The sequence below is a fragment of the Schistocerca serialis genome, chromosome 4 (genome assembly GCF_023864345.2).
Source record: "Schistocerca serialis cubense isolate TAMUIC-IGC-003099 chromosome 4, iqSchSeri2.2, whole genome shotgun sequence".
Classification (NCBI taxonomy): domain Eukaryota; kingdom Metazoa; phylum Arthropoda; class Insecta; order Orthoptera; family Acrididae; genus Schistocerca; species Schistocerca serialis.
Window position 1 is genome coordinate 171,873,211 of NC_064641.1, and position 14,686 is coordinate 171,887,896.

Below are 14,686 nucleotides of genomic sequence, written 5' to 3' on the forward strand. Positions count from 1 at the left end.
TTCATGCAAAAATAACTCACAAACACACACACACACACACACACACACACACACACACACACACACACACACACAACCACTGTCTCTGACAGCCAAGGCCAGGCCAGGTAGAGTGTAAGGCCGAGGCCAAATCTGGTGGCCTTGTAGCTGGAGACAGTGGTCATGCGTGTGAGTTGCATTGTATGAAGGCATGTGTGTGTATGTTGTCTAATTCAGAAGAAGGCATTTTGGCCAAAAGCTTATTTGTTGTGCCTGTCTGCAATTCAACATCTCCACTATATGGTGAGTAGCAACTTTTCACGTTACTGTGCGTGGTAAAATTTGATACACCATAGCATCGAAGGGTTGAAGGCAAGTCGACATTCTGACTGCCAATTTTCTAATGTTGTCATAAGACTTTTTGGATTCAATTTCCCAATGACTCATAAGAATAATAGGTTTTGTAAAAAAAGGGAGTTGCCTGAAGGAACTGCTGTGCACAGTTTATACATATATACAGGCAACCATGACACTTTTGAGGAAGAGATCCCCGAGCAGCTCAAACCTTCCAGAATAAAGACTACTTTGATAGAAATATTTAGCCCCTGAAGTTCTAGCCATCTACTGCTCATAACAAGTAATATTAATAACATTTTATATGCACACATTTCATTGAATACTTTATGTCTACAACTTTTCAAATTCTTCATTATCATTCAGCAGTTACTCAAAGAATTTTTAATAATTTTCAGAGAAACTAATGAACAGTCCTATTGACTTCATTGCATACATTAGAGAAGAAATGATAAATAAGTTCGACAGTGGAAAGCAGTGATTCATTGACATAAGCATTTGCTATAAAACTGCACAGTAGTCCGAAAAGTTATTATGATCAAAATTGCAGGGAATTTATTCTCATTTAATGATGTTACTAAAAAAATGCATTGTTTCTATGTTACATGCTAAAAAGGTAGAAAGATTTGTATCAGTACAAAAAAAGGAAAGGAAAAAAAAGGCAAGTTTTCAGTACTTCTCTAAAGCTTTCCGGGTTGTATCTCCATATTCCTGGATGACAAAGAGTATATGCACTTATTATTAACTGATACTGCTTGAATAATTATGACAAATCCCATTTCTGGAGATAACAGAATTGATGTACTTTTCATTTAGGACTAAAATGCTGACAGTTTTATCTCTATATCTATGTCCAGTAATGGAACTAAGAGACTTAATTTTTCTGGGACAACTAACAAACGCATGGTAAACATGAAACTTCCTGGCAAATTAAAACTATGTGCCATGCTGAGATTCGAACTTGAGGCCTTGCCTTTTGTGGGCAGTGCTGGTACCAACTGATATTTACAGACACAGCTCATGACATGCTCACACAGCTTCACTTCCAACAGTACATTTCTCCTACCTTACAAACTTCATGAAGTTCTCCAGCATGCCTTGTGACAGAAATTTGGCTACATGCCTTGTGAGACTAGCCCTTCTAGAAGGAAGGATAATACAGTGAACTGGATTAGCCACAAACTATGGTATTGTTTCCATAATGTATTTTTCACTCTTTAGTCTGTAGTGGAGTGTATGTTGTTTTGAAACTTCCTGATAGATGTTTACTGTGAGCCAGACCAGGAGAGGGAATGATTCATTACGGAAACAATCCCCTAGACTGTGGCTAAGCAATTTCTTCACAATATCCTTTCTTACAGGAGTACTAGTTCTGCAAGCTATGCAGGAGAACTGCTGTGGAGTTTGGAAGTAGACGAGAAATATTGGCTAAAGTAAAGTTGAGTGGGTGGGTTATGAGTTACGTCTGGATGTCTCAGTCATAAGAGTATTGTTCGCAAATGTTTAGTCTCAGCCTGGCAGCAGTTTCAATCTGCCAGGTTTCAAAACAGAGTACACTCTGCTTTAGAGTGGGAAGACATTCTGAAATACACTAAATATTTTAAAACAGCCTGTAAATTGCTTTTCTTACCACTGAAATCATTAATTACTTCCTGTACAAGTATTCTTCAGTAAAAATATAAATTGTCCTTTCAGTTATCTTATTTACAAAACTCACATTAAAGATGAAGCGATAAGGAATAAATATATACAGAAAAGGCAGTGAAGAGCGAAAAGCTTGATAACTTTTATGTTCCCACACAACAGAGATGTAGTTTACACTTCTTATCTTCCTGCCTCTTCTTTGAAATGAATAGTGGTCTGTCATGTCAGTAATTGTTTACAAGAATTTCCTTATTTTCAGATTAGTGAAAACGAATGTGTATTACATATTTGTGTTTCTACATGCATAAATTTTCTGCTCTGAAGTAGGTTGGAAACATGAAAACATTAATCATTGTTTTATACATTGATTTCTCCTCAAGGTGGGCAGTGACCTGTTCTCTCAGTGATTATTTACAGACTGAGATGATCTTCCCATTATTGTAATTACCTATTAAGCTCTCTAACACAATCATTGTGTAATCAGTTGTGTAATAAAACCCAAATAATTATTTTTAAATATATTTTTATATTCTCTTTGAATGACTCTTAATTACATACCAATATTTACAGAAAGTAGGTCACATTCTATATATTTAACAGTGGAAAATAATAAGTTAATGGTAGAATTCTTTTCTGTCCATCATTATATCTTTAAGACATATCCATAATTCCCACTGGAAGCAGGGTGCATAAACCAGTAATAATTTCTTCTCTGCTTTATATGATCAGACAAGTGGCACATCTTACTTGTGATTTTCGTATGTTACATATACACTGAACAAGACTTTCAGAAAATGTTGTATATATATCTGAATCTTCAGATTTGCCTATTTTAGGTGGGAATTAGGGATACACTATTCTAATGGTGACAAAACATGTAATCATTACAATGGGATGAGTTAGAAAGATTATCATAAAACGTGGTTCATGCCTCTCTGTTTTTGTGACAAATTATTTACAAAATATTTGTGTATTTATTGTTTATGAGTCCTGATGTTTGTCTGCTGGAAAATAAGAAACTGATAATATCACCTCAACTGTATGACACTGCAGGTATCAATAGCAGTACCCTGAGACAGATTTAATAAAACTGCTGGCAATGCACAGACACCTAACTACAGCAATAGAAGATTGAGAGAATCAAGAGGTAGGTCACCCAGTTCAGTACATTTAGAGTAAATCTGTCATTAAAGTGCTCTAGGTTTGTGTGGATTTAAAAAAAGTAATAGTTCATATAATTTTGTGTCTGTTACATTCAGTTATTTTTTCATAGTTTGCAGTTACATTTTTTGAAAACAGCATTTATCATTGAAACTATAAATCTTGTGAAATATTTGTATGTGAATGAACAGTTTTGTTGTACACATTGTTACTGTATGTTTGTGTGATTGTGGGAAAGTCTCGAAAAGCATCCACACAGTAGTGAATATTTCCCATGGGCATATATTTTAGGCAATTCATAGCACATTTCTCTTGTTACACAGTTTTATTTCTGTGAGGCACTTTGCAATAGCTTTTATTACTATCACTGGCTTGAAGACAATGTAAAAGGTAATGCTGTCTTGTACTTCATATTTAATACTGTCAGTAAAAGAAAAACCAAGGGAAGTTACAACCGTAAAACAAAAGAAACAGCAGTTAATATGTTTCACTGATTAATATGTTAACTCTGATGCCTTAAATACATATATTATATATTTCAAAGTTGAACTTTTTAGGTATGGTTGTTGGGACAACATCTGAATAATAAGCAATTTACTGAGTATGAACAAGTGCTTGATTGGGGTATTGGCCAAGTGAATTTGATATAATATGTGTAATCTCATCTGATGTGAAGTAAGAGAATATCAGACCAATACGTATGTAGAGAAGTTCCAGGTAACAAGAAAAATTTATATAAATTGTGGGTGAGAGATTAAAGGGAAGAGAAGGAAAAAAGTGATACGCTACATTTGAATAGAGGAACTTGAATTCAGTTGAGACCTGATGGATGAAATCCAATGAAGAAAAGACAAGGACTGGTAATTCTCATGTTAGGTTTCTCTATGTGCACGTGAATAAAATCAATTTATCATGCAATCATTAGTAGTCTGTAATAAGACCATTATTAGTCAGTAATATATACTGGTACTTATTTATATGTATACTATTTTGTTTTACACACTAGACACTATGATTTCAGATTAAGAAGTCCCAGTGGGAACTGTTTCTAACTGGAGAGGTTGTAAACACGTAAAACAAAATAATATAGATATAATATATGTATATTTTAGACCACTGATGACGCTTTTCAAAAATTAATGCAAAATATTTATAGAAAGATAAAACTGGTTTTATTCAGTTACACACAGATGGACCTAATGTGAAAATTTTCAGTATGATAGTATGTGTAACTGAGGACCAGAGATCAGTAAAAGATAAAAATATAAGAGAAGTCAGTAAGTGAAAATTAGTGAAGAAAGAAGACATGAGTAAGAACACTGACAAAGATATTTTACAGAAGTAATAGGCAGGCTCCTAGCTGAAATTGAAATCATGAGATACCAGATTCAAAATGGAGAATGAAATCTTCAAACTGATATTGACTGGTACCTAATGGGAAAGTAAATCTTTGATTTCTTATAGATCTGCCTCCAGCATCTTGGTTGTCCACAAGCATCCCTTAACCACATGACCAACATTATTGGTGTAGACTCATTTCTACATCAAGTTTGATAACACTAAAACTTTTCTGTACCAAACATAAAACTGATTCTGCTACATACACTGAGAATAAATAGACAGCAGGAGACTGATATGCTGCATTGATTGGGGAATAAATGTAATGAAGATATGACTTGGAAGTTGAAAATCCAGCAAAGAGAACAGTGAAGGTTGAGAATAATTCTGTTAATTAATGACGTGATTTTTCTGGGGTCATCTCTAATGTCAGCACTTATTGCATTCTTGATTTCGTTGAATGATACCTATCTATAGATGAGAATGGCAAGTATTGGTAGGCTTTTAGATGTGTCTGAGCTGAGTGAGTACTCAGTGAAATTGGCTTGTCATGACACACAGGTGAATCAATGGGCAACCAAATAACAAGGGCGACATTTTGGAAGACTAGAAGATATACTACGAGAAAAATAAAAAAAAAAAAAAAAACTTATCCAGAGAGACTTTTCCAAAATGCAGCTACAGATGAAAATGAAGTTATCCAAATAGTATAAAACTTATATAAGGCCTCTTTCCATTTGTGACAGCTGTTGCAAATCTGTTCTAGTGCAGGTTTAAATGTGCACATGCTTAAGCATGCGCATTCCCTCCCTCCCCCCCTCCCCCCGTCCCACACAACAACACTTACACACACACATTAATGCATGCACACACACAAACATGTATACTACACAGTTCTCAGTACTTCCTCAAACCACTGTATTCAATTACCTAACATATTTTATGTGTTACTCTGTTTTCATTCATGTTTTCTTTCTCCTATGGCCCTTCCCTATTAAAATATCTACTGTTCCTTGTTGTTTTTCACAATATTCCCTCCTTATCATCTTTGCTTTTAAAATTAGTACTATGTCGTTGTTATTCATGTTTGCTATATTGCTACTTTATTTTCCCAATTACAGGACCGTAACATGTTTTTCATAGCTCCCCTTTATGTAACAATCCTTCTTAAAGCCTGGTGTATGGGTAATACATTATCTTTCAAATCATTTTGAAGAAATAAATTATTGGATTATCTCCAGTCTCAATATGCTGCCCACAATATACATTTTGTTGAGTGTAGCCTTCCACCTACTTTTATATGTGAGAACAATCTCATCTCACTCAGAATAGTACTAATTTTAGACCATGGATGGTCCTTCAAAGGAAAGTGGTGTTGCTTTTCAAGCAAGCATATTTTGATAGAGACACATGACAAAATACTGTTGGACTACTGACAAGGTGATTTGTTCAAATACGAGCACAACATATGTTACTTATCAGCATGAATGTGAAACATAGTGAGATGTGCCAACCATGCAATAAATTAAGAAAGATGGTGAAAAACATTTGAATAAGAAAATGAGGCAATAATATTAACATATACCCACAAAATATGAAACTGAATAATGGATGTCAATGAACTGCAAGAGCCAATGAACTGGTATAAACAATTCAGAAGAATCTGATTATCTAATTACGTAATAAATAATAAAGTAAGTCACAAAAGAAAAAGTGCAGGTGAAAATATTCTCAGTAAGCTCATGGATAGTAACTTCAACATTACTTCAGATTTTAAAGTTGTTGATAGTCTCATGATGACAAAACCGACTCTTTTGATGTTGCTGAAAGAGGGACCTATAATCACTGTACTGTATTGTATTTCATGAAAAGGTTGTTTATGTGGGCTTTTCGAAAGCCTTGCAGAAAGAACTATCAATTTTCAAACCACCAGAAAGAAATACCAGTTTTCAAAACAGAAGCAGGAGTGATTTTTTTATCTCACAAAAGACATACCAGGTGTACAACATCTTTCATTGTTATTTTTAGAAGTTTTTTTGTGGGTAATATGTGTGCATTTGTTACAAGAGAAAGAAAGATGATAGTTGTGATGTTTTCAGCTCTTACAGCAAATAAATTATTTTATTACATATGTTGTACTCAGTAATGTGGAGCGAGCAATGTAAGAGCTGATATAACAGAAATGGGCCACAGCAATATATTTCTGTTTCATTTCCTAGGCCACAGGCAAGCAGCACACTCCTAATAAATGTACAATGAGAATGGTAAGAGCCAGACACCATAGCATCTGTGGCACATAGCTGTAAGTTTGTTTTACTGCTGCAGGACTTTATAATGTAGAGAAATAGCCTGCAGAAGGTTATGTGCTATGGACAAACACTGGTAGCACCACCCTCAATGTAGATATGCAGTTTCCCTAAATGCCTGTAGTGTGAAAACCTAATATGTCCCTCAACAAGCCCATTCCTGAGCCTCTCCCACTCTTTCCCAATTCAGGCTGATGATCTATTTCTAATGACTTTGACATTGATGAGATATTAAACTGTAACTATACTTCCTCACTTTGATTGATGACTTTGATGTTGAAGAGACATTAAACCAAAACTTTACTTCTTTTCATTTATTGGTGTAAAAGGAAGTCAAAAAGTTTTCCATCAAATCATAGTATGTGGTTGTCATTTTAAAGGATTTTGTGATAAGTCTTTTCACTTGGCAGTTTTTTTCAGCACCATATATTATATTTTATCAAAATTTTGTTTTCACTTGTCATTAAATGTTCAGGTAATAAAAAATATAGCTGTTACATACTCTAATTCCATGGATACATACTTTACAGCACACAGTTCATTATTTACACGTTTTAAATTGCCTAATTCTTGCATGCTCTTTTGGTGTAAATAACATTATTATTATTATTATTATTATTATTATTATTATTATTATTAATATTCTATTACTGTGCTTCTTCTGGCCTCTAGCTTTTGCTACATTTACATTGATCCTAACTATTGGAAGTACATCCACTTTTGTCACATCTCTTTACTGAAATAAGACTTAAAATGGCATAGCGGAACAGAACATGTACATAATTGTTGACATTATGATGCAAAATATTGACAACCAAATTTACGAAACAATTAACCAAAACAATGTCAAATAAGGAAGCAAGTAAGCCATGCATCACACAACAAAAGTAACAGCAGCATCTTGCAGAAATGAAGGAGTGTGAGGACCTTTCTTTTGTAATAACAGTAGTTGTCAGTGTGTGATTTTGTTCATTCCTAAAGTTTAATCCTATTCCAAGTCAGTAGTTTACTAAATGAGACTGTATTTTTACAAAGTCATGTGTTGATATGTGTTGATGAAATCTTCTGTGAATGGAAAATGTTATTATTGATATCAGGGGTTCCCAAAGAGTGAACAGCAGTTAACAACTGTCATTTTTAGAAATAACCTGTGTGAATCAAGTTAAAAATTATATAAACATAAAGGCAATTTACTTGTATTATTAAAATATGTTTTCTCAACCATTATTCTAAAATATATAACAATCCAAAAGGGATGTGTTTTGTAGAGTTTGCATTTTTTATCTTTCTTAAATATTAGGGTACGAACAACATACACTTTCTGAACCAAGTACAGCACCAGGTATTTATGTTATTTTTGTCATTCACACCACTGCTTTCATAGTTTTCCTCTGTAGAGAGCAGTATTTTGGGAAACCCTGATTTATTGGGGGTGAATGGAAAACATCAAGATGAGTGTGGGGCTGCACAACTTAAAACTTAAAAGACCAGCCATTTTTACATATCTGGTCTTATTTCAGTAGTTTAAAAGCAAGATGTGGGATATAGTTCTGTTTGAGGCTTACTCTGAGACTAGAACGCCTGCGTTCCTTCTCTTGCTCAGGTGCGGGCCCAGGACCAGGGCGTTCAGTAGCTGGGGATGAACGCTCTGCCAGCCCACCTGCGTAAGAGCGAGAGAAGCTCCGCCCCAGACTTCCCCCACCGACCAACTTCTCAGCACGCCTACGCTCCGACTTGCTTACGCGCACAAAGTGCTCAAAAGCAGCTCTGAGACATGGATAAACAGAAAAAATGGTTGTAAATTAACTAATACTTTTGTCATTTAAAAATTAATGAAGAGAACAGTAATACATATCTACCTAAACCCTGTTTATATGGGAATTGAAACTGATCTATCATTACGCCAAACAAATGTTTCACATTGGAAATAAAATGTTAGGTCTCATACAGTACCAAGTGTGGCCTGAGAATACTGTTAATAGTGTGTCAGGCCAGTGTTTCCTAATGTTTTACCATCAAGTCAGATTACATCAAAGAAGGTATTTCATGATACCTGATAATGTGTTTAGTGATTACATTAGACTGTAAGCATTGAAATTCATTCTGTGCAAGAAGTGAACATATGAATAGTTTCATGAAATATATGCAAGGTTATTATAACCCACAAAATTGCTATTATGCTGATAATAAATTTAACTTATGAATCTTTTTCTGTTTGTCCAGAGGATAGTTTCTTACATTTCTTCTATTTCTGAAATATGTGTGCATTAACACAGGAGGCTTTGTTTTCCATGTACATATGCAGCCACACTTGCTAACTATTCAAAAACAAAAAATAAAGCACCAGATAAGGATAATTTAAACTGAAATTTTGGAGAGAGTGGTAAAGAAGCTTGATTTACTGAAATAATAGGAAGTAGTGAAAGAATTCATAAATAATTCAAGATTTCAAAGCAGGGGTTGATTCTTCTGAGATTCCTTCTCCAGTTTCACAGCAATTAACATTACTCTAAAATTTTAGAGCTTTCATTGCTGCTTGTATATTTTCAGTGTATTCCTAATTATCTGTGTGCAGATTCTCCAATTTGTGGATTATGTGTGCATAAAAAAAGACATGCAATGTTTTTCTCTGGATAATAGCAATAAATGACACACCATGTGACAATAAGTGCCATTTCCATTATTTAAATGGCTGCCACATCACAACAGAATAACATTTCCATTGTTATTGGCCAGCCTAGCCTGCTCCATGTACATCGAAAACAAACTCAGTTTTTTGATGTCAATTGGCATGTTAAGTGTGAATGAAGCAAGTTAAAAGAAATTTGTAATGCAGAAGCAAACAACACATGTCAACGAATTATAATCAACTGAAAGATTAGAGAAGGGGGAAACTGCTGCAAAACTAAGTGCTGATTATGTTACTGGAATGCAGACTGTTCAGGACACTAAAAAGAATAAGCAGAAAATAAAGATTTTAACAGAAAGTGTGATTCTAGTACTGGACCACCTGCACAAAAAAGCATGAAGAGATCTACATTTGATGAATTATGCTGCTCTTTTACAATGGCGCAGCCAAAAATGAACAGAAGACATCATTGTTTCAGGTGCAATGTATGCCTAAAAAGTTCAATTTTTTCATGGAACTCTAGGGTTGGAGGGAGAATCTTGGTCTGAGATGCTAGAGTTGAGAGTTGTGTGTGCGTGACGTGTGCTTGCTTATGTGTGTATATTGTGTGTGTGTCTCTTTACTGACAAAGACTGTGGCCGAAAGCTACATGAGAGTGTCTTTTAATCTTGCCTGTCTGCAACCTGATCTGTCTTCTTTGCTATAAGTAGCAATCTATCTTTTCCTACATTGATGGTATTCCTACCTGGAGTTTCCATTGTTTAATCTAATTTCAGATGGTTTTCATCACCTATATGAAATATGAAGGTATGGTACATGGTATCAATTACACTTAAAGATTGAGAAAGCCTATCATTGAAACCATGAATTAGTGTACACAACTCAACCAAGCTAATATTGTGCAACTAAGTCCATTGTTCAAGCTAACATTATGCAACTAAGTACATTGTTCCTAAAAGGAGTACAGTCACTTTGTAGGAGGTGGTTACTGGGGTGACCAGACATTCACAGATGTTCAGTCTGTGACTAAAATAAACAAGACACACTAAGACTAACCTATAATCCAAGCATAATCACTTTGGTATTAGAGCTTTTAGACACTCCATTCATGTAAAGTTCAAAAAATGCATGGTGCCACAACATACATAAGTGGCATAGTGATTGACAGTTTTGACTACATGACACTGTTTACACCTTTCATTTAAACATTGTGTAGATTCTTTAGATTAGGTTCTTCTGGTGAATGCTGAAGGTAAGACAAATGCTGCATAATTAGTTCTTGAACCTGTGTTTCTGGGGGGGGGGGGGGGGGGGTCAGTTACAAGTACCTTATTAATTACATTTGTCCTTCAAAGAGCATTGTCTTTTCCTTATAGATTGAGAACAAGAGAGTAAATTTGATGGATGTGCATATAACAGCTGGAGGAGATGAATAGTGTTTAACTATTTGAATGACTTCTAAATGCCCAGCCAGATCATCACGAAACAACCCACAACAATATTTGCTGTATCCCAGTGCAAGAGCTATTTAATTCCCCATTGACTTTATACTTCTGGGGGAAAACTAAAATGGAAATTTTCAAAACCTTTTGCAAGAGCCCTCAGCTGTAGAATTGTATCAGTTGAGCATTACCAATAATTAGATGAAATGGCATTGTTATGATTGAACCCTGGAGAACAGAGTGTTGCTCTACATCAAACATTTTGAAGATGCCCTTAACACATGAGGATTAAAACTGTTGAATGCAGTGTTTCAGAAGAACCAGATATTGAATTTAGATTCTTTCAGGAGAGATCTCAGATCTTCAGTGAAATTCCTGGCTTGAACCCTACCAAAGAAACTTGTGGAACTATTTCAGACATCATCTTAAAAGGAACTATAGGCCTCCAATAAACTTCTGCTAGCAAAAGGAGAAGATGGTCACTGAATAACTTTAGGTTAGTCTGGACTACATTAAAACAGTTTTCAGGTACATGTCAGGTCAAACTGCTGACATAATAAACATGAGAAAATATGCCTGCTGTGAGGTACATTCTGCACACTGGACAGCAGAGACCTGGATATATGTGTAGCATTGATCTTGCTACAGAAAGAAATCAAATCTTTGTGTAGTAGAATAATTGGTAAAGAAGTGGTATAAAGGCTTCATAATGATGTTACCATCTGTAGGATGTTCCATCCTTCTCTTTCCCATGTACCATCCAACACATGCCCAATGTTCACCAAAGGTGTTTCATTATAGTGCTGCTATCTTACAAGAGATATTTCTCTAATAGGTAACTTATGAAAAAAGTGTAACACACTAGCAGACATGTAGTAGATCTAATGTTGTCATGAGGAAGTTTAGCTGCAAATAAATGCACGGAAAACAGCTATGTGTATTAAATTCATACTAAGGCACCAAAACATACAATATTGTGAGTGGACTTACAAAATAAATAACTGACAGATGGTATACTTTTACTGGTATGTAATTATCCTTTTGCATGAGAAAATATTCTTCCAATGTGGATATTCTAGGAATTATACACTTTAATGATTGAAAACCATGATTGTCCAGCACTAAAGGTAGCTCCTATTATTTGTTCATGGCTTTGTGTTAATGTTGCCTGAAAATACTGAGAGAATAATTTCACCTTTAAACAATTTGAGTTTTCTGTTTTCAGGTTACATTTATGGTGCATTCCTACATGGACAATCAATGACCATTGCACACCATCATACATGTAGCAGTCCCATCAACAACACATACATACAACTGGCAAAAAAACTTCTAGAGATTAGAAGTTGGAAAACTGCTAAAACTTATAAGAAAAAGAATGTTTCAGTACTTTTTGAATTAAGTTATTCTTTCTTAAACTGATGTTTCTATGTAATATTTGGATTTTATAAAGTCAAGGAAAAGATATGGACATCAGAAGTGTTAGTTCTCATTGTCAGTAAAGGACATAAAATACTTGTTTCCCAATGTTTGGTGTGAGCAGCCTTACACTGTGTTACATTATGTCACATTGGCAGAAAATTTTCCAGGATGTTGTTATAGAAAAAAAAAATGCTTTTTGTTCCTGCAGTAATACATTATTTTGAGCAATCCAGCTAATTTATGTATCACAAAAGAAATTATATCAACTGCAAATGTAATAGTAGTAGTTGCAGAACATGGAAACATTGTATCCTTTTTTGTTATTTTTTATTGTACATTGTTAGATAATTTTCAACCCAAATGTTAACAACCCATTATTATTTTTGGGAAACTATAATGCAAAAAGTTAACTAGTAAATAAACCTAAGCAAACTGTGTGCATGTGTTCTAAATCCTTATTTTAGGAGAGGTTTGTTTTGAATTAATGAAACCAGTTCATTGTATTTCTCAAGCTTATTATGTAAACGCAAGTTCTCAGGAAATGGATCTTGTGTCCTTTTATTATTTGGACACTATAGATACTGTAATTACATTTGATAGGGATTATGTCAACAATGAGTTGACAGAAAAATTTAAAATGTATGCAGACATTGGGTCAATAAATAACGTGTGGCTCCTAGTGTGTTAACAAGCCTTTCAATCTGGCTCCACTTTCTGACTGCATGTTAATTTTGCCACTTTTATCAAGCAGTTTATCATTTGGACTACATTTATTGAGTGTACTCCATTCTATATCTTCCCCCCACAGAAAAATTGGAGTTGGTCACTTCTAGTTAAATCCAGGCCCATCACATCAGTTAACTGGCATGCTAACTCCTAGGCTACAGAGGTGTCTGTGGACACAGGATTGAATACAGCTACTGTATTCAGCTTTGGCAGTGGTTGATTATATGCCTGGTATGTGATGCTGTACCATGTTGAATGATAAAGATAAATGATGAGCTGTATGAAACACATGATGTGTCAGCTGTAATGATCTTTAGTTGCTACTTACACTTGTCATTTATGTTTGGTTAAATTACAGATTTCATAAACAGAACATGTTAACTACATTAATGAGTCCATAGGCTACAAACTGTAAATCATTTAAATGAAAAAAAAAGAACCAAAGAAAAGAAGCATTAGCCACAATGACATTGCTGAATTAGTTGCTGCAGTGTGAGCTAATACAATTTTCCAAAGACGTATCAGTTTCATTATTTTAAATGAGTTTTTATGTAAAGTAAATTACGAACTTCAAGACTATTTTAACCATATTCTTTCTAAGTCATCCCACAGTACATTAAAATGTGATACATGTTGTGTCAATCCTAGTGAAAGAAAATAAGTCTTTCAGGCCTTAAAAAATGGTCATACATTACTATATATCTGCTCACAACCATGAATATGTTATTGGTCTCTACAGAGAACAGCATTTAATATGAGTCAAAATTAGAAATTGTTTTGAACACAGGTTGAAACATTTCCTGCAATTTTATTTTTACTTGATACTTAATTTTGTTCACTAAAATTCTTTTCTCCTTAGCTTTTCAGTGAGTACTGAATGAAAATCAGAACTGCATCTTCAAAGCATCTCTTCAGTTAAGTAATGAGAATGTTAAAATTTCACACACACAATTTCTGTATAGCATCCTCCAGAATATAATATAAACAATCTGTATAATGAAATTTTAAGGTTTCCTTCAATATTGATTCTCTACTCTCTTCCATAATAAATGAGAAAGAAAAATAGAACTCCCTAATGAAAATCAATTAACAGTGTGTTCAACAGCAAAAATATTTAGTACCTAATGATTCTCTGTGCAATCTTGCCAAAATTAGTGCTCCTGCTTACAACTATTAAAAAAATATATATTGGTGCATACTTCAGTTAAGCTGTGACTCTGATTTATTTTAATGAATGATTGTGATATAGCAGATATTTACAAATGACTTCATATTAACAATAAATCCATTTATATTAATAAATTTGGTATCTTAAAAGAGATTTCAGCAGTTAAGCACCACAATGTAGAGGATATATATTGATAATCTCTCATTTCCAGTTCCATTTCTTCAAGAATAAAATAACAGCTTATTTCTGATTTAACATACTTCCTTGATAGAGAATATCTGTAGGCAGGAATGCATAGGCAATGTTTGCTTGCCAGCATTTTTGAGTGGTTATAGCAAGAAGCTACTTACCATAGAAAACAATTTCACAGTACCAACAGTTCACAAATTCTTTTCTCTATGCATTTTACAGGTTTAGCCTGAACTTCCTTGTGGGACATATTCCGACTAACACAAGATAACAGATAGGATAGGAATTGTTTATATGTGTGTCCATTCAGATTATGGTGATAAAATGC

General features: G+C 34.3%; 1 protein-coding gene across 1 annotated transcript in view; it reads right to left on the reverse strand.

Annotated features, from left to right (window-relative positions):
- LOC126474337 (kazrin) overlaps window positions 1-14,686 on the reverse strand; it is an 857,979-nt gene that overhangs the window by 48,827 nt on the left and 794,466 nt on the right. The window contains exon 19 of the mRNA XM_050101804.1: window positions 8,348-8,549. Coding sequence (XP_049957761.1) covers window positions 8,348-8,549 — 202 coding nt within the window. The remainder of the gene's footprint in view (window positions 1-8,347; window positions 8,550-14,686) is intronic.